Raw genomic sequence first — 21,929 nt, 5'->3', positions numbered from 1 at the left:
ATTAAGCATACTAATGCCATCTCTGTGTGAGGCCCAAAACTTTTCATCCCACCCTTGTATATATATATATATATTGATAAGTATTAAAATTATTAAACCATCGGATGCAGTTAAAAAACATATGTATCATAAAACATGGTAAACTTACACTGACAAAACCAATTGTTTTAATATTTTAAAATTTTAAAAATATGTTTTAATCAGTGAATGTTATTTACAGTTGTTTTTACCAAATATGAGAATATTATTTGAAAGTGCTATATTCTAGTTAAGCATTCTTACCCTTTTTTTAACTGCATCTGGTAATTTAATAGTTCTTACAAGACACATTATAACTATGATCAGTGTAGTAAATCAGTGTAACAAATAAATAATTATGTGTATAAATTAAAAAAGAAGTGCAGCAGTAGAGTATGGGAAACATTAAAGAACAAAGAAGTGAAAAAAAAGGAATCATTGAAATGGAGATGTATGTAAGTGTGAACACAAAAAATATAAGAAGAGAGGGGTAAACAGAACAAAGGAATGATCTTAAAACAAGGAAGAGAACCTTGCTGATGTAATTATAGTATCAGGAAAGGTTACCTGCAGATAATCTGCTGATACACTACATCCCATACTTATAATCTGCTTTAGAAAATTCAAGAGATGCGAGCACAATTTAGGTTTACAAAATGAAATACCTGAGGAGTACCTTGGGAATTAGAAGGATGGGCAAAATAAGAAATAAAATGGTTAGGAATATGATAAGGAGAAACTCACACAAAATAAAACAATATAGATGAGACAAGATGGCATAAGCCGTGTGAAAAATGAAGAAAAGAATGATACTGATGAATGCACGAGAAGGAAGAGAGAGACCAAGATGGAACAAGGACAAACAAGAGATGGAAGGTATGTACAGAAGAGAGAAGAATGGAAGGAGTTGAAGAAGCAGAAGTTGGCAAAAGAAAATGGAAAAGTTTATGTTAAAAAACATATCCAGAAATTGTAAAATCGTGATATAAAAAGAAATCTCTAATAAAAAATTAACAATATACATACCAGCAAACTGTGGTATTTTTGAACTAATATTGAGACCACCCGAAGAAGCCTTACACTAATAGGAAAATAAGGCTTATCTAAAGGAGTTGCCTGTTGTACACTTGCTGGAACACAACTTCTATATTTTATATTAGGAGAAAATAACTTTATTACTAAGGCGCAAACACGTTCTTTTAATAAAAAACTGAATTCAGGATGCTGAAAATAAAAAATAAAAAAGCCATTATAAAAAAATTATACATAAGAAGTATTTTATAACTAATTTAATTTACAGTGATACAAATAGCAACAACTTTCAAAAATTAACCTGCTTCCCTACTCGACTTGTAATCAGCCTACAACAACTCACAACATCATATTGTGGTAAAAAGTGTTAAGGCACTATCAATAATGTATTTCAGTATTAAAAACTCCACTCCAAAGTAAAATACAACCCAGAATATATTAACATATGAACAAGATCTACATCATCAATGGTCTGTATACTAAAGTAGTATTTAGTGTGCTCAATATGTGAAGAAAAGTCAACCAATTTGAAGTGTCAGAATTAATTTAGCTTCTAAACTGAAACTGCATTCCCTGTTCACAAAATAAGTAAGGACTAACTCAGAAAGTTAAATCAGTGCTACACTCATAACAATTAAAATTATGTTTCACGCAACAAAGAAATTCAGACCCACACCCAATTAAGTCGACCAATTTAGGTCACCTAACAAGGGGAATGCAACTTTATTCTGGTCTGAGCAGGAGCTGGGGCCAAATCCTATACCCCCCACCCGATCCCATCATGTTGTCTCACATGGCATTACCAAGTCATGATCATGACCGCCACTGGCGGAGGGAAGCCACACCACCGGTCAAATGGGTTAACATACCCCGGTGGCCCGGCCACCCCCACCAGCCAGCGGAAGCCCCAAAGCGAATCACAAACAATACCAATATAAGCGTGGAACGATGCCGATGCATCTTAACTCCAACCAATCCAATGCCTAAGCCGGAACCCTAGCCACCTGGGATCCTACCACGATCAAGTAACTTGATTAAACTCTCTCTATAGACCTACACACCACAAGGGTGCGAAGAAAACCAGCCACTATAGACCACTCCAACGTCAGGTCCCGGTCTTCAATCTCCTGCTTTCATTCTGACGTCAATAGGTTATTTACCTTGGAAATGTAGCGTTTCTTACGCTCATTAGCCAAGATATCTATTGGTTTGACTCTGGCTATAACAAAAACTGCCTCCCGAGAAACTGTTCTGTAACCACCTATAATATCCAGTAAGAGGAGTAGTTGGGCCCACAGCAAAATGTCCGCGCAATACCTAAAAGTTATGCAGTGAGCCTAGACAGGCACAGCATACAGCATAATAGCTTTGCTGACACCTTTGTAAAGGATACACATTATAGTAATTCAAACCCCAATCGGGATGAATGACTCTATGGATTCCAAAAAAGGCATCAGCAACCTTTTTTGCTACATACTGTAGATGTTCCTTGAACTAAAAGTTCTCATCAAGGATAACACCCAGGTATTTTTGAGTCGTAACATACCAAATGGGGGAGACCAGCCATCCGGACCCGGATTCAACAGGTAGCAGCTAATCGGCCCTTAAGCAATGTCATTGTGGTTTTCTCTGGGCTGAAAATCATCTTATGTAGGAGACTTTTCACTGCCGGAGTGTCTTACAAGCACGAGCAGCTTGGAACTCTACCTTGTGCGAATCCCCTTCAATCAGTAGCAGCGCATCGTCAGCATAAGTGATGACATGACAACCAAATGGCAACCTTAAACGCAACATCGAATCATATTCTATGATCCAAAGAAGGGGACTCAGAATACTGGCCTTGGGCATCCTTTAGTTAAGGTCTTACGAACCTCCAAGCCGCTGTCACGCAGGGAATGGTCCGATGGCTGAAATAACTTGAGAGCACTTCTAGTTCATTTCATGTACACTTACACTTCTGCTTCTGAAACAGGGCAGAGGACCACCATAAGTTGTTAAATGCCCCAGATATGTCCAGAAAAATTCCTAATACATACTTACATGTACTAGAGGAAGCTATATCCATCACCTTTAGTATGGCATCCTCAATGCTCTTGCACGGATGGAAACCATACTGATTGTACATTAGCAAATGATCAGTGACCAATATAACATTAATACACATATATATAGGACCTTCTCAAAAACCTTACCAATCACGAGCGACTTCGCCGATGTTATGTGAAGTTGCTTTTCTGGTACAGTGGGATCACTGATCATGGCAGTGGCCTAATTTAGTTTCATCAAGCAGCACAATTTTGAGGTCTTCAATGTTGCAGACTAGTTGGCTACTTACATTGGTACGGTTAACGGACGAAGGGCCTTTTCAGTTACAAATATTGACATCACCATTGGTAGGGACATCCCTGGCAGGGTCCTTGACTGGTCTGTGGTTAACGGCTGTTCTAGCGATCATCAGTTGATACTTTTTGAAATAGCGGATGAGCACGATGGCCATGAGGGACACTTCCTGCATAGGAGGGCGGACTGGCTGAAATTCTCCTCTTTGTTGGATTCCAGACTGGAGATTTTTTCTCAAGAACTTGATGGCCTGCCATTAGGTGTCCTGGCAGAAAATTTCACTTCTGTGGTGGTGGCGACAGCTTAAGCTGCCATTCCTAGAGGTACTGGCTGGGAATGTATATCTAGTTGGTGGTCTCGGAATCTGACAGCAATGAAGCAGTCTGTGAATTGACTCAGAAGGGCTGCGCAACAAGAGGGTGATCCCGACCGGCATGCGGTCCTAACTGCAGATTACCGCAGGGCGAGGGCTAGGTACTTTCATGCCATTAGGTCCTCCGAGCGTAATTCCTGGCGCTCCTTCATTCAGGAGCAAGGGAATAGAGATCCTTGGGGCGTTGTGTATAGAGCCCTTGGACATAAGCACAGGAAAGATGTCCTCTTGTCAGCCTTGTCAACCCGCAAGAGAGTGGTAATTGATAAGGACAGTGACCTTAACATTTTGCTGAATGATTTGCTCCCAGATGACACTATGGTGGGTGAGGTTTCATACCACCAGCATGTCAGGCGGGAAGTTGCGCTTTTCAAGACTGACTTACAATCTTCTGAGATCACTGAGGCAGAGGTGCATCAAGTGATCTGTAGTATGGCACAGTACAAGGCCCCCGGATATGATTGTATCACAGTGGAGCTCCTCGTCTGAGCGCTTCCAGTAGTCCTTGATCCTCTAACTAGAAAATATAATAGGTTGCTCTTCACTGGCCACTTGCCGGCGTGTTGGAAGCTTGGAGACTTGGTGTTGTTGTTGGAAGGTGGCAACAAAGATCCTACTGTTAGTTCTTCTTACTGTCCAGTTAGTAAGGGCTAACTAGACAGAAAGCTCTACTCTAACTTACAAGAGAGTAAACTAATTCTTTCTTTACCTTCCTGTTTAGTAATTACCATTGAGATTAAGCTAATTCTAGAACAGTATTATAGTAATTTCAAAATGGCACATGTTTTATATAAACATTTCACATTAAAAAAATGCTCTTACCCATACACAAATAAAACAGAACTAAATCAATTTAAAGTGGCTAATCTTTAGTTATTCTAATACTAAGTTTTGTTTTGAGATTTATAAAAAACATTGTTATCAACATGTCACTTTTAAATTTAAAAGAATAAATCTGAAAAACTTCTAGTATTACCTTATTATACAGATAGCCAACAAATTTTCCAAAACACAATCTAATATTAAAAAACTAAACGACTGATCTGTAATTCAATACACAGCTGAAATTTATAATTAAATTCAGAAAAGATAATTAAATTTAAACATTGTTGTTATATTACAGAAATTAGCTTCAAACTGTAAATGATACTAACAAACTTGCAGATTTGACATTTTGAATTTTCCTTGGCAGAACTATAAGTGATCTCAGAACCTCATCTCTGCTAATGAGTGGTAGCACATCTAATCTGACCTTGACCAAGATGATAATAATTCTCAATCACACCATAAACAATCTTTATTTTTATATAAAATTGTTTTTATATTACAATGACGGTTTGGAAAGTAACCTCCGTTGTAGCATTGCACTAGTAGTGCTGCTATTAGTGGCACCACCATTGACACATTGGTATACTGTCTGAATCAGTATGCTTCCAGGTGTCAATGTGAGCCATGTACTTTAGCCCGTTTGCTTGGCATTTCTCCTGCCACCAGCCCTAAATTCAGTCGCCCTAAAGCATAAGACCGACTGTTTGTGCCACAAACAGCTATTGAGCCTCGAAACAGTTTAGCAACCAGTATCCTAACTATCTCCTAGAGCTAACCTAAAAGCGTGAGCAGAATAAGCGTGCTAACATACACCACAAGCTTGTGTTTGCCACTGCCCACTTGTCATATAACACTAATATGGGTAGGCACACCCCCATCAACTACTAAAACATATATGACTATCAATAATTAAATTTATTTCGTCAAAGACAGCAATTCACTGCCATGCCTAGGCCACTGAATGCCAGCAAGTACCTACCTGTCTACCGTTACAGAGCTTGGAACCTTAATCTGGCTGGCAACCAACCATATCTCTAGGTTAGCTTCCTAAAGCAGAGTGGTAGGAGTCTTCTCCCTTAGGCAAACTACTGATGTCGATAAACAAAGCAACTGCATCAAAGAACTCCCACATGGTCTGACAATGCGGCTCTCACCACATTGACTCGCTGCTTGTGAGTGGCCAATTTTCCCCTTGACCTTTAAGTCCCAGGGTGGCCTGAGTTCTGGCCCCCCCCAACAACTGGACAGTCGAACATCATATGTTCGTTCAATTGGATCTCCCTGCAGACGCACAACTCAGCAGCTGCCAGGCGGAACTGAAACAAATATTGGTTTAAATTTACATTGTTGGAGAGCACTCGAGCTCCCGTTGCCCTTAAAAATGAAGGAGAGGCATACCATCCCTCCAAATCCTGTATAAACTTATACAAGGACCATCCCTAAGCATGCCATTCTTGTTGCCATGCTTCCATCGCGAGGCTGTAAAGCCTCCTCCACAAGCGGGAGATGGGCAACTGTTCAAAATTTAAAACTGGTGCACTGAGATCACCGTTCCGCTCCTGTAAAGGCCCAGCTCGAAACTGCATCCCAAATACCTCGGCTTCCTCGCCTCTTCACAATTTCCACATGTCCACCCAAACTTTGATCACTAAATCGATTGGGAGAGCCTTTCCCAATACAATGGTAGCCTCGTGGGAGGTTGTTTTAAAAAAACCAGTGCATACAATTAAGGCTCTGCGCTGGGCACTCCTTAAATTTTGAATAAGTGCTAGATTTCTTTCTAACCTACGCACCCAAATGGACGCTGCATAAGAGGTCATACTTTCAAACCTCAGTACACCATGTACAAATGACGACCTGACAGCCCATAATCTTTTTGAGCAATCCTCCTAAGTATGTGCGGACAGCATACCCCGCTACTCGCCTAATGTGTTTGCTGATCAGCAACTTCTCATCAAACAAAACACCTAGGTACTTATGAACTCAAACTCGGCTAATTACACAGCGTTTTTACTTAATACGGGGGTTACGACTGTATGATAATTTGTCTGCACCCTTGAGAAGCATAAATTTTGGCTTGGGCACAGAAATTTAAAAATTGTTAATGTCCATCCAGCCCTCTGTGGTTGACAAAGCCGCTTGCGCTCGATCTTCTAGCTGTGGTGGTGAGCTACAATAAACTAACAGGATAGAGTCATTGGCAAACATCTGGGCCATGACCCCTTCCAGGAATGTCAGTCCCAATAATCCATCAAATACCAGGTTCCACAGCAAGGGACTGACAACGGAGCCCTGCGGGTTTCCCCTGGTGGCAGACATTTCCACAACTAGGTGTGCATCCTTAAACAGAGCCGTGTGATCAGACAAGTAGTCACGTAATACGGCCTGCAAGACAACAGGAACATTGCAGTATTCCAATTCAAACAGGACAGGACTCCAACACAAGGAAGGAGATGCTATCTCTATGTCAATAAAAATTGCCAAAACATATTTACAGTCGGCACCTTCCACCTCGGCAAGAGCATTTAAGATGCAATCCTCGGTGCTAACCCCTTTCATGAAGCCATACAGGCCACGATTTAGAAATGAGTTCATATCAATGCTTTCCCAGAGCTGTTCCACGACCAGCCTTTCGAGCAACTTGTTTACCAACAAGAGGCTGATGGGTCGATAACTGCTGACCTCACAAATATAATTTCCTGATTTTAAAAGCATCCTCACCAAACCCACCCTCCAACAAGTCGGAAAGCAAACCCAGCTTAGGCACTCCGAGAACAGCCTGCCAAGTGGCTCTCTTATGACTGGCAGCAGATGATAGAAAATATCCGAGTCAAGTTGGTCAATACCCAGTATCTTTTTCAGCACCATTTGAGAAACCACTTGGTCTATATCTATGGGTTTCACAGCCTGTATGCCAGGGAATAGTGTCCCCGCCCTAACGCCAACTTCTGCTTTACTCTCCAGAGCATGTAGAAACAGAGAATCCTGGGACGCCTGGTAAGTCGTCACAGATTACTTACCAGGCTGGTGGTCATGACCACCAAACCTGCATCGAACACTGGACAGCATGTGCAATGGCTTTGGCCAGTAACATGACTTCGCAAGCTGCCAGATATTGTGCTACAACTCATGTATGGAGTCTAAACAAAACTTGAATTTGGCTTCCTTGATGGCATGAACAAACTCATTACAGGTGCGCCAGTAGATCCGCAGGCCCTCAGCATGCACATCATCAACGATAATCACTGTTAGGGGACAATGCTGGTAACTTCTCCTAGCAGACCTAACTCTTGCGCACAGCACACCATCAGAGGATCACCACTTTTTCCCAGGTTTCCGCCTGCATTTAACAGATGGCTCCCCAGAAGCAGCGGTCATGACGGCTCAAGGCACTTTCCGATCAGTGGACTTGCCACTTCCTAAGGGTCCGTCCATTGGCCAAGGCCCCCATAGGACCCTATTGCAGCCAGTCTTAACGGCCTGGCTAAATTGTTCAGCCATCATTTCTACCGCCTCCCTGTGCACCATGTACTATTCCAATCCCTGTAAGGCAGCCGCACACTTGCGCCATAGCCAGTCTTGATCCAGGCCCCTTAGGTTATAATATCCCAAATCTGGAGCTCTTGGACCGCCACCATAAGCGATCTCATAGGTTAGAAGCCTATGATCACTCACACTGGCCTCGTGCTAAACAGTCCAATTACTTGTACACCTAGCAGATCGCACGTCACCAAGGTGACGTCGATGTAACTTTCCCCCAGTTCAGAAGAGAAAGCCGGAGGTTGTTCTGCCTTGTTAAGCAAGTAGAGGTTCCTGGCTTCAACGAACTGTCTGAGAGCAGCACCTCTGGGGTCAGTGAGTGGTGAACCCCAGGCGGCAGACTTGACATTAGCGTCAAGAGCAACTAGCACTCTGATGCGCAGGGGTCTGTTCAGAATCCACCCCAACTTCGCCACAGGTAATTGATACTCTATCCAAGTTGTCTAGTCTTGTCTATCCAGTGTTTCCGACACTTGGATAGACAACACCAGTACAACATTGAGCATATCCCTCATGACTCACATGATGGTGAATTGATCATCTAAAAACTGAGGCATCCAGAAGCAACCCAGCAAGACTGAGCCGACCATAATTGCAGAGAGCAGCCGTTCCCCACGAGAATGAATAACATCAACCCCGTGGAAGCCGATCACCCTATTCCTGACCGTGTACAGCTCTTGGACCAAGAGGACCTTGAGGTCATACTCCTCAAGGATCCTCATGACTTCATTGGTGGCCGCCCGGGAAAGGTGCATGCTTCACTGCCCCAGGCGCAAGCATTCAATATGGTGACGACTGTCCTCGAATGCTTCCCCCAATTCAGGCATCGCCATATGCCATATTATGGATGATCATTTCCTGGGCTATGTTGTGCAAACTGCATTGTTTGCCCCCGACCCGGTGTCTGGAATCAAAGCCTTTCACCAAGGCACAAGGAGCACAATTTGCAGGCGTGGTCTTACTAGGGCAATTAACTGCCCTGAGCCCTGCAAGGGTGCAATGACCACATCTCTGACTGTGATCTACAGTGGAGAGAGGTGTGACCAAAGCCTTGACATTTGAAGCACCAGGGTACTTCTGTATGGTCAATGACCCTGCATGAAGTTCACCCAAGGAACATCTGACTACCAGCCACCACCAAGACCTGCTAGATTTTAGGCAAGGTCTCAACTACCCAGTGGCTGTTTGAGGCCTCTCTCTGCTCCAATTGCCAGACCATCCTGGTTCCCTTGAGAAAGTCCTTGGCAGCGATATCTAATGTTGGATTTTGGCTGTGTATTGCCTTGAGGATTTCGGGCTCCTCTGCCCTCATTGCCCTTGGTAAATCATATACCAATATTTGTGGCCGCCGCTCAGCCAGCAACTGAGCCTTCAGCCTGATCTTTTTCAGAACGTCGGCCTCCAGCAGCCTCTTCGCCTGCTGCTCATTTACCACCTCCAGCATGATGATTTAGTCATAAGATTTCTTTGGGCTCAAAATGTTTCGGCTGCAGACATCCACCATCAGTTGTGTACTGTGTATGGCCCAAATGTTATAAGTGACGGTGTAGTATGGCAATGGATCCAATTTTTAAAAAATGGAAGAACAAATATTTATGAAGAAGAGAAGAATGGTAGGCCTTCTGTTGGGAGTGATGATCTTTATCAGTGAAACTGATGAAAAAGTGCATGAAAATTAATGATTCACAATCTCTGAACTTTCCGAACAAGCCCACAAATTTTTTGTACAAGGTTGTACCCGATAAATTAGACTACCAGAAGTTCTGTGCTCAGTGAGTACAAAAATGCTCACAGAGATCCACCAAACCAAATGAACAGTCCTGCCTTAGACTTCCTTTCACACTATGACAGAGAAGGAGAAAGTCTTTAAAAAGAACTGTGACTGGGGTTGAAACTTGGGTGGCCAACACCTAAATAAGTCAATATCTTGGGGTGATACCAGTTCTCCATGAAAGCCAAAGAAAGCCTGCCAAACTTTGTCAGCGGGGAAGGTTATGACTAGTTTTTTTGGGATGCCAAATGAGTTCTAGTCGATTTTACGGAAAGTGGTACAACAATTACTTCAGCTATCTACTGCGAAACTTTGAAGAAACTTAGGCAAGTCATTCAGAACAAATGTTGCGGTATGTGTCATCCAGTGTTATGTTTTTGGATGATAACACTTGTCCTCACAGTGCTCAAGAACTCTGAATTAATTCCAATGGGACATTTGACATTTTTGATCATCCCCCTTACAGCCTGGACTTGGTGCAGTAATTTTCATCTCTTCACTTACATGGCTTGCGTCACAACACTTCGATGACAACAACAAACTTCAAAATGCCACGAAAAGTTGGATAAAAATACCCTGGCAGCTGAATTTTATGAAGATATCTGTAAATTAGTGAAATGCTATGATAAATGCTTGAATTTAAATGGTGACCATGTTGAAAAATAGTTAAAAGCTGTAGTTTTAAATTGTACATGTATAAAATATTTTTATCAACATAAGTCTTTTATTTACAGGCAAACAGAGGTTACTTTCTGAACCACCCCTGTATAATACACAAGAAATATTTTAACATGTTCATTCAATGGAATATTTTTAATTTAATAATAAAAAAGTGATAAAGGTTTTAATTAGTTATATTACCTGGAAAAATACTGAAATAAAATTTGTTAAAACTGATTCTAGAAGCTCTAAACCAAATGTTCTTGTCATTTCTGTCATTCCTATTAACCAATATGGCTGATCAGCATTAACCAGTTGTACTAAATCCTAAATCATATAATATAAATGTATAATTAAAAACACGATAAATTAATGAGGATTACAATTATTTTGTTACTTACACATTCTTTTATTGTGCAACACAAGAATCTAAGCACAATAAATATAGATTTTTCATTTAGAAAAAAAACACGATGCATGCATGCACACAAATATACACTTCCTGAAATTATATATGCTCTATTATAAAGCCCAAATCTAATATTTATCTCAGAAGAATAAGGTTCAAATTAAGTAAGATGTTTTTAAATTGGATTGATCAACTTAACTTGACATTAACTTTTTCTTACTCTCAAAGCATTACAGGAGTTATCCCAATGATGTTTTATAAATTTACTAACAGTGATTTAATTCTAATCTCACTTTCACTTCTAAATTATTATGAACTTAAATATATCTAGTAAAGTCAAATACTTGTGGTCATTTATGATTCATCAGCTATAATCAATAAATTTTAAATCAAGTCATAATAGATAAATATATAGCTTGCTATTTGCACTCAAATTGATTATACTTAATCAATGACATTAATTGTATGAATGTACAAGGTTTGTCTATAAAATTGCCAAACTTTTTAAATATGCATCACATAGCGCTACTAATGGAATATGCAATATATTGCAACCTAGCAGCAATATCGGGTAGCAATCCAGTGAAAACCATATGTAATATTTTGTTTAGTCAATATACAATACCTGTTTATGTCAATAAAAATGCAATAAAGATTGAATGGCACAATTTAAAATGAGAAAAATTCATAGTAACATTTTGGTTAAACCGGAAAAATCCTTCATAGAAACAGTTAAAATGTTACAAACGATATACAGGGATGAGGCTTAAAGCCGGGCTCAAACATATTTGAGGGTACACACATTTCAAAGGTGGCCAAATTTAAACTGATGATCCTCATTCAGGTCGAATATTGAAATCCAAACCGATGAAATTGTAACAAAAGTTAAGAAATTCATTCATTCTAACCATCACTGAACTGCTTTCAAGGCAGCTGAAGAAGCAAATATTTCAAAAACTGTACACCATGAAATTATTACACAAAGTTCAGACAAGAGCTACACAGAAACCACATTTGTGCTTCAGCTTTTGAATGACAAACAAATCAGAATTGAGTTGATGTGAATCGAGGATAAAAAGTTTTCATCCTTGTTAATCATAATGTATATGTTTTGTTCATTTTATTTTAGCTTTAAAAAATCTACTAATTACTAGTTTTGTTAACAGTAGATCTCATACATATTTAATGAATAATTTACTAGTAATACTTACCAATCTATATGCTAATAATTTTCATATAAAATTACAACTTTATTTTTACAAAGTAAGGTTCTATTTTAACTCATTTTTTGACACTTTGTTTACTTGTAACAATATTACTGGGTCAAATGCGTTTTTTTATATATTTTTTTAATTTACAAAACTTTTCTTCATATTAGGTGAACAATATATGTATAAAATTTTTCATAAAACTTTCTGTTTTAAAATAGCAGCTCCTAGCTGTTTATCTTCATATTAGGAATAAGGAGAAGTGCAATGAAAGGGACGTCTCTTTCCCTGCAGAGATTTTGGAAGCCAACAACACTACAGAATAAACATGTGGTCTCCCTTCCCTCTGATATGACCTGCTCCTGTCATCACATTGCTTCATGTCCAATTTGTCTTTAAGCAGCTAAATTTTAGATGCTTCACTTTTATATGACTTACTCCTTTTTAAGCCTAAGATTTGTCACTGAGTTTGTTCTCCTTGAGCAAATTCTGGTAGTCCCCTGTGAGTACAGCATCACTAATCACGCACAACATAAAAACTGTGATATGATGAAAGTATCTCTTTGACAGTGATTAAACGGTGATGTCAAAGGTGTCTCTGGAAACAGCGTTTATGACATAGCTAAAATAGTAAGTTTATTTTTTGTACCGGCTAAAACTTCCATGATCAATTAGGATTGGCAACTCTGAACTTTAATTTTAATTATTTTGTTGGAGAACCCAACTTTTTAAATTCAATACAAAATGTCTGAGTTCTGTTGATCACAGAAATAAAATAATCGTTAACAGAGATTTAAGATATTTAAAAAACTTGCTGAATAAACATACACGTTATCTGCAAAGTTGAAAATATTTTTTTCATAATGTTAGTGCAGGTGACCTCTCTCACTAACAACACAAATTCAGGAAGTTCCCTATTGTTTTATCAGACTGAACCAAGTTTTGTGACTGTACATATGATTTTTCTGTTTTCTTGAGCATTTAAAATGTGTGAAGAAAAATCCAACCAAATGTGAAACTGTAAGTGTGATCAGTTAACAAATGCAAGAGAAGTTCAGTAGTACAAATTTAACCAGAACAAATATGAAATGAAATTTATTTTCATGTTATTTATTTCACGGAAAACTTATCTATATTATTATCTGTGCCAATTATCTGTATAATTACATTTATCCATTATCTTGATTTGCATTTGTTTTTCTGTTTCTAAGGGATTACACAAGAACAACAAATTCTATTTTAACAAAACTGTTAGAGTGAACTAATTTCTAACAGACATAACAATTTACACAACTGCACAAAAAATCTAGAACGCACGAAAAATTGTCCCATTCCGCCTGAGCCGAGCCGAGCCGAACCGTCGTGCAATGGAATATACTATCATGTCAAGCAGGTTTTGGCGGGCTTTCCAAAAACAGCAATTTCATGAATTTGATTTATGATTTCAATTTCATCGTTTTAAATTGACACTTTATCAACATTGATTTGATAAAAGTTTATTTCTATAACAAATTGTTCATAATTATTTTTGAACAAATCATTCAATTTAAACTTGCAAAAATTATTAATATTAATTATTATTATTATTATTAAATGAAATGAAAAGTGGAATATTAACATGTTTCATTAGCTAATTAAACAATCACTTCGATTCAATTTGTTTGTTTAAACAAGTAATTTTTTAAAACATCCAAATCATGGATGAATTTAATTAATTGGTATTTTCATCTTGCCCAACGCCAGTTTCTCAAAAAACATGTGTTTACTTCATAAGGATAACAAGTTTTTTTTTTTTTTGCGACATTACAGTTTATAAACAATAAGTAAGAAGAAGTAACACCAGCAAATATGAGAAAAAAGAAAGAACATATTTACATGGTTGAACAAACTGCCTGTCAAAAAATCATAAACATTTTTCTTAAATATTTATAAACAATAAATAACAACAGTAACAATAATTGCAAAATAAATTAATAAATTTTACTATCGTAATCCATTCATTCAATATCGTAGCAGATCTTAAAACAACTATTCTCGTTACAAATAAATCGATACTGAAAATACTATGGATTCACTAATACCCTAATAATAATAATAATAATAAATAAAACACAATAGAAAATAACAAAAGTATAAATAATGAGGGTTTAAAATCCTCATTATTTATACTTTTCATTATTCAATTACTTTACTTTTATATTTTTTCATTATTTATTCTTTTGAAGGATAAAAATAATGAGGGCTTGCTTTCATTTAGAATCGTAAACATGATTTTTTTTTTGCCTTGTAATTACAACTAAACATACATATAGGCAAAACACGTGAGTCAAATCAAATGGTAAACAATAAAGGTCAAAATTAGAAGAAACAATAATGGTCAAAATTAGAAGAATTTTGAATCCTATATTTCCTCCTTAGCGATTTATTGATTTTGAAGCTAACTTCTCTTTTGTTACTGTGTCAAGGAAGGTTAGTTTCATATTACGATAATTTGTTTCGTAAAATGGATATAATATATAACTAATAAATAAATAAATTTAATTTATATTTAAGCTTCCAGCTCTCGTATTGAGTGAATTTACATATGGATATTATAGATCTTAATGAAAATGTTGAGTGTGTGCGATCTTTAAAAGATGCCTAAACTGATCTAAACCAAATTTAATTGGAAAGATTTGCTGCTATTTTTTTCACTTTTCCTTGATCAATTTTCATCAAAGTTTTACTCAAGAGGTAATCAATTTTGGACACCTAATAATACCATTCCTAGAAGTCGCCCGTCCGTGCAACCCGCTCGGAGGACCTAGCTACGGAACTGTGCCATAGGCACACCCTGCAGCTAGTAGTTCAATAACGTTGTCACGCTCAAATCTTGTGCGAAACGTAGTTCCACACAAACCAATGTTTTTTTTTACTTTTGATTATTTTGCACAGTAATAATAATAATAGAACTGAGATTATTTTTTTAATTCTGAAAAGATATTAAATTTTATTTATTCAAAATTTAAATATTTTTCTATAATCACATAAGTCTAAAATTTGAATACATTTCAATAACGCATAGGCGTATTTGTAATTGCAGGTTTCGTTGAAATCTTTTTTATTACTTCAAATGGAGATTCCTTCACTTCTCTTGTAGTAACAGTAATTGGTGTTTTACTAAATGGAGATTATTACAGAAAAGATTTCAAGGGGAATAAAATTGAAATAACATTTTCAACAGTTTTATATAAAATATTTTTTGGAATTTTGACTGCAGTTTTCCTAATAGATATAACAGGTATTGAAGGAACAATTAATTCAGCTGTTTATTACAATTTTCATCAATACTATGAGTGACAAATATTACCTGAAACATGAGGTATGCATCACCAGCACAGGGTCTTAAACCTTTAGGGGCCACATTGCTTGGTATTTTTAAATCTTCTAAATTAACTTGTTGATCTGGAGTATCATTATTTTTAAAGTGTTCATCTTCTGCAATAACACGTTCAAATACCAAAGAAATAAGTTGCCGAACTGTTGCACCAGCTGTATTAATTGTTGTGGAATCTTTGGTAAAATGTAGCCGAAAACAAAGAACAAGATTCTAAAACAACAATCAGATAAGATTATTAAAATAGAATAATGCAGAGCATACTAATAAATTATAGCACAATACTATTAATAATTACTAATATATATATATATATATATATTTACTTGATGGAAAGAACTGAATTTTATATCATATCTAAACTTCTTTTCTACATTACTGTTGCAAAGTAAAGTTTACTAAAACAAACCCTGTGAGGAATTACAGAGTATTGCAAATAAAAATTTACCTGTTTTTCCCGTTTCCTCAGAAGTAGTTTTAATATTTTAAGTATATTTAAAAAAGTAAGTATACAGAAAAGGAACTATCAGCATGGCTGTTACAATGTATATAATTGTAAAGTGGCTGTACTATTTTCTAAAAAAAACAATTAAAATTTCTAATTTTAATAAAAAATACTTTTTTCTTTAAAATCCTTTTCAATCTTGTAACTGAACAAATTATAAAACTTATATGTACAGTTGTATTATGTTAAAAAAAGATACAACACATTCACTGAGATCAGACATAACATTTTTTTAAAAGTAGTAGCCATGTTGGAACAAACTACTGTAAAAGGTTTTTAAAACAAAGAAAAACAAATGAAGAAAATGAATCTCTTATTAAACATACCTAACACTAATTATACATATTTTCTTAACAAACATGTTGTACACTAAAATTGTGTACTATCAGGAATAGAAGAAAAAAATGATATTCACTATGTATAATTTCTGAAATTTCTACAGGTTCTCTTCAAATACATTACAACTAAGACTAAAACAAAATAAAACTTTTAATAGCTCAAGTTTTTTCTTTCATGACACATACTTCAATAAATATAATTCATTAATTAACCGAATCCTTTAAAGTTATTTTAAAATTTCAGTTTAAATAATGTTAAAAAAACAGATTTACTATTCTAAACATTATGGCTGAAGATAAGATCCTTACCATAACTGTTCAAATAGATACTAATACAACTATGGTAAGAACTATAAAATAAATAAAAACATTTAACATATATATGCAACTATCTATTACAAAAATAATTTTTTCTACAACAAATGCTACACAATATTATTATATAATTTACCCATTAAAAATACATACAAAATCAATCAATTTTTAACAATCTGATACAGCAGCCAAATTAATGTTAATTTTTTTTACAAGAAAAATGCAAAACAGAAAAAACAGCAAAAGTATCATTCAGAGGAACAATCACCTAACATAACTTACTTAATCTAAAAATTTTCCTTATAAGCACAATATAAGCGGTATGCAAATAAGCAAATTACTGTCTCATAGTAAAAATATCTAAAACGATAAAACTAGTAATCTGCATAAAGATAACAGGTACTGTAAAAGTATTCGATACCAAACAATTTTGATGCCCTTGACATCAAAAGGCAAAAGAAGGTTCCTTTCTTTCATATCTACTGACACTATCTGCATTAAATATTATACTGTCTGTAAATACTTTGATTTTCTTAAGTTCCAATATAATCTGTGGCGGTAATACATTTTATTATTATACTACACTGTCACAGAATTATTCCATCTATTCCATTTTCAGAAAGCAAGAAGCAGTACCAACTAAAACAGGTTCCACTGCCTCACATTATGTCAGTCCTTTTCAAACAAAAAAGAAATTAAAATATTTGAGAAATTACAGATGAATTATATGATAGTGAAACTAAGAACTCATAAAATAAGTAGTGATGATTATAACACTACTGATATAAATGGAATTCAAAAATTGCTCAAGTATTAAACAATTTATAATTTTCCCCAACTTATAAAATTAAAATAATAACAAAACAGTGAAAATAAATTTTTAAGTTAATATGTAACAACTATGAAGCTATAAGTATCTGAAAGTATGGGACATGAAAAACTGAATACCAGTACAATCAGATGCAAGTTTCAACATACTATTTATACAAAACATTATGCTTGCCACACAACACAAATCAGCAAGATACAGCAGAAGAGTTGCCAGTAAGTAAAAGTAATTTAAAAATCACACTGCTGTGCAAGGTTATAAATAATATTAAATTATTTCTTCAGGCAACTAAGATATCAATAAGGATTTATAATCATCCACAAATACTGTGAGCAACAAAAGAATCAGAAATGGTTATGTACTATATTAAAGTAACAAAATATATTCAAAACATGTAACTATAACTAAAAAAGTGAAATATCAATATTAATATTCAATACTCATGATGAGAAGAAAAAAAACTTTTGGTTGCAAGAGAAATTTGCCAAAACATTCTCAGCTGTAGTCAATATTACTTGTAAGAGTCAATGCCACAAATAGTTCATGTGATCATATAATATTTATTTATATATTGCTATTTTTAATAACTTACCACCATTTAAAAAATGTTCCAACCATTAAAAAAAAATTTAATTAAAAGATTTTCTTTTGCAGAAACAATATTACTATCAATGAATTTTTAAATACAAGGGTAAGTCAATTATTATCCGCAATGTAGTTATAAATTTGATTGCAATACAAATAGGAAACTTACATGTACATCATTTTTCAACATAGTCCCGTGCATTTCAGCGCACTTGGTCCATCGTTGCACAAGATTCCTGATGCCCTCATAAAAGAAGGTTTGCAGTTGAGCTGAGCCGGGAATGCACCGCTTCTTTTACTGTTTTGTCCAAGGTAAATCAATGGCCCCTTAATGCCTCTTTGAGTGGACCAAACAAATGGTAGTCAGAAAGAAAGGGCAAGATCAGGACTATATGGAGGATGAGCCAGTTCTTCAAAGTTGAATTTCTGGAGCGTTTCAGCAGTGTGGGCAGCAGTATGTGGACGGGCATTGTCGTGCAACAACACAACACCTTTCGACAGCAGTCCTCGGCATTTGCTTCAGCTTGGTAGTAAGCATCTCACTGTAACGCGCACTATTTATTGTCATGCCCCTTTCCTCATAATGTTCTAGTACTGGGCCTTGTGAGTCCCAAAAAACCGTAAGCATCAGTTTTCCTGCGGATGGTTGGGTCTTGAACTTTTTTTTGCAGGGTGAATTTGGATGTTTCCATTCCATACTCTGCCGTTTACTCTCTGGCTCATAATGATGGATCCATGTTTCGTCACCAGTGATGATTCTGTCTAAGAAAATGTCCCGTTCGTTATCATAGCGATCCAAATGTTTTTGGCAGATGTCCAAGCGCGTTTGTTTATGCGACTGTGTGAGTTGTTTTGGGACCCATCTTGCACAGACTTGAAACCCAAGTCTGTTGTGGATGATTTCGTAGGCCAAACCGTGACTTATTTGCAGATGATGTGCCATTTCATCAATAGTTACTCATCTGTCTAAGAAAACCATGTCACGTGCACGCTCAATGTTTTCCTCATTTGTGGTGGTAACCGGTCGTCTGGCTCCTTCGTCGTGCATATCACTTGTGCGACCATTTTGGATTTCTCAATCCATTCATAGACACTCCATTGCGGCAACTGTTCCCGTACTGTACCAAAATTTTTGTATGAATTTCGGCCTCTGATACATCTTCTGACCACAAAAAACGGATCACTGAACATTGCTCTTCTTTGGTGCAAACAGAAAGCTGAGCAGCCATGGTTAATGGCAGGGCAGCGATAATGGAACAAACCTGCACAGACATAACAACAGTTAAACCACGCATGCGTCATCTACGCAACACGACAGTACTACCAACATAAACAAAAATATAACTAAATTGCGGATAATAATTGACTTACCCTCATAATACTAATTAAGAAAGTTTTTAAATATGGAAATAAATGCTAAACACAAATTTATGCTCAAAATAATTTTCAATGACACTTTCTGAATTTTGAATTTGTTTTGTAATAATTTTTTATATTTAATGTCTCTACATTATTTTATCTGTCTAAATTTTAAATAATTACTGACTTCTACTAATAAAGAATTATTAAGTCTATTTTTCATCGTATAGTTTATGTTTTTATAATTATAATTTACTGCAACAGTAATAATCGAAGAGCACCAGAAAGAAGCAATAATAAAAAAGGGAGTCACACAAGAATGTTCCCTATCTCGTTACTTTTTAATCTTTACATCCGGAGTAACAGTGCAAGGTGAAAAGATAAACATACTAGATTTGCTGATGATATAGTAATTCTAGCTGAGAGTAAAAAAGATTTAGAAGAAACAATGAATGGCATGGATGAAGTCATATGCAAGAACTACCGCATGAAAATAAACAAGAACAAAACGAAAGTAATGAAATGTAGCAGTAATAAAATAGATGGACCAATAAATATAAAAATACAATGAAAAAAGATTATGGAGGTAGGAGAATTTTGTTATTTGGGAAGTAGAATTATTAAAGATAAATGAAGCAGGAGCAATATAAAATGCCGAATAGCACAGGCAAAACAAACTTACAGTCAGAAATATAATTTGCTTACATCAAAAATTAATTTAAACACCATTTTTGAAAGTATATGTTTTTATATGGAAGTGAAACTTGAACGATTGGAGTACCTGAGATTAAAAGATTAGAAGCTTTTGAAATGTGTGCTATAGGAGAATGTTAAAAATCAGATGGATGGATAAAATGAGAAATGAATATGTCTCATGTAAAATTAATGAAGAAACAAGCATTTGGTAAAATATAGCTAAAAGAAGAGACAAATTTACAGGCTACATCTTAAGGCATTCTGGAATTTTCCTTTGATATTGGAGGGACAGGTAGTTAGGAAAAAATTGTGCAGGAAGGCAACGTTTGGAATATGTAAAAAAAATTGTTAGGGATGTAGGATGTAGGGGAGTATACCAAAATTAAACAACTGGCACTAGATAAGAAATCTTGGAGAGCTGCATCAAACCAGTTGAATGACTGAAGACAAAAATAAAATTAAAATTTATTTTAATGATGTGATCTGTGTAATGTATTTTATTATTACATACCAATTAGAATAAAAAAATTATTCAGTTAATATTTATACACGCACGTGCACGCACACATACTACAAAATGCCATGCACATCTACTAATGACCAGTTGTATCTCTGTGGCAGAGTGTAGCGTAGCATTAGTAAGTATTCTATCAGCCTTTCATCTGTAAGTCATGGGTTTGAATCCCAATCAGCCAATAACGAAAAAATATAGGCAACAAATACTGAATTAAATCATGAAAAAGCAAGAAGTCAATGCCACAAATATTTCACAACATTTATTTATGTATATACAAGACACAAGCTCACCACAAATAACACCCTTATCTAGTAAGAGCCAATTGCAAATAAAAAGTATTTGGCAACACTGAATCAAATCATTAAAAACCAGCAGTTTCAACTGGCTCATTGGCTGCAGATTATTCGGTCAGCATTATGTTATTTGCTTTTATGTTACAGCGTGTAATAATGAATATGACAGTAAGCAATACTCCCATTTGTGAAATTCAGTTTAATTTCTAAACGTAAAATGATTTGTCGGAAATTTATTGATCTACAGCAGCAAGTGAAGGAAAGGTAGGACACTGGTATGAGTTTAGGAAAGACAGCACAAATATTCACGATGAACAGAGGATTAGGAGACCTATGTTCAAATGGATAAACTCATTAAAAGTGACATAAAAATTTAAGAAAATTGATATTTCATGATTATTGTTCTTTAATGATGGGTAAAAACACCAATGATGGCATCAATTTTTTTCCCACAATTATTACTCAAATATGGTGATGAATTGTGGATCTTACATAAATTTGAATGAAATATAATACAGAAGTATCATTCAAGTTTTTTAAAGGAAAACAAATTCAATCAAACTCAGTTACCATCAAACATTATGCCACTGTTTTGTAGAACTATAAAGGTGTCCTATGATAGATTTTTAAAACCAAAAATTTATTAATACAAAAGGACCCTTTTACTTTAAGCATAGCCCTTGTATATGTAAAGGTACTTTAGGAAAAACTTTTTCTCTGATATAAAAAGTAGTAAAAATATTGAGCCAGTTTTTGTCTAGGTCTTTTTTCTTTTGCTTAAGCAGCCTTTACTTTTGACATATATTTAAATATAGGTAATTCCAAACCACACAGCAATCTCTCAGAGATGAGTCTATAACCAAAAATAAGAAAAAAATTCATTTAAATATAGGTCAGAAAACGATCCATTAGAATTTTGGCTTGCGAAACACTTAGC

General features: G+C 35.7%; 1 protein-coding gene across 4 annotated transcripts in view; it reads right to left on the bottom strand.

Moving 5' to 3' along the window:
• mon2 (Mon2 homolog, regulator of endosome-to-Golgi trafficking) overlaps positions 1-21,929 on the bottom strand; it is a 195,224-nt gene that overhangs the window by 131,820 nt on the left and 41,475 nt on the right. For all 4 annotated transcript variants that reach the window (XM_075362346.1, XM_075362343.1, XM_075362344.1 and 1 more), the window contains 3 exons: positions 15,529-15,768; positions 10,764-10,889; positions 1,045-1,242 (listed from right to left, as the gene is read on the bottom strand). In XM_075362346.1, coding sequence (XP_075218461.1) covers positions 1,045-1,242; positions 10,764-10,889; positions 15,529-15,768 — 564 coding nt within the window. The remainder of the gene's footprint in view (positions 1-1,044; positions 1,243-10,763; positions 10,890-15,528; positions 15,769-21,929) is intronic.

Source organism: Lycorma delicatula, chromosome 4 (genome assembly GCF_047948215.1).
Source record: "Lycorma delicatula isolate Av1 chromosome 4, ASM4794821v1, whole genome shotgun sequence".
Lineage (NCBI taxonomy): Eukaryota > Metazoa > Arthropoda > Insecta > Hemiptera > Fulgoridae > Lycorma > Lycorma delicatula.
This window is presented reverse-complemented; position numbering and strand designations above follow the sequence as displayed.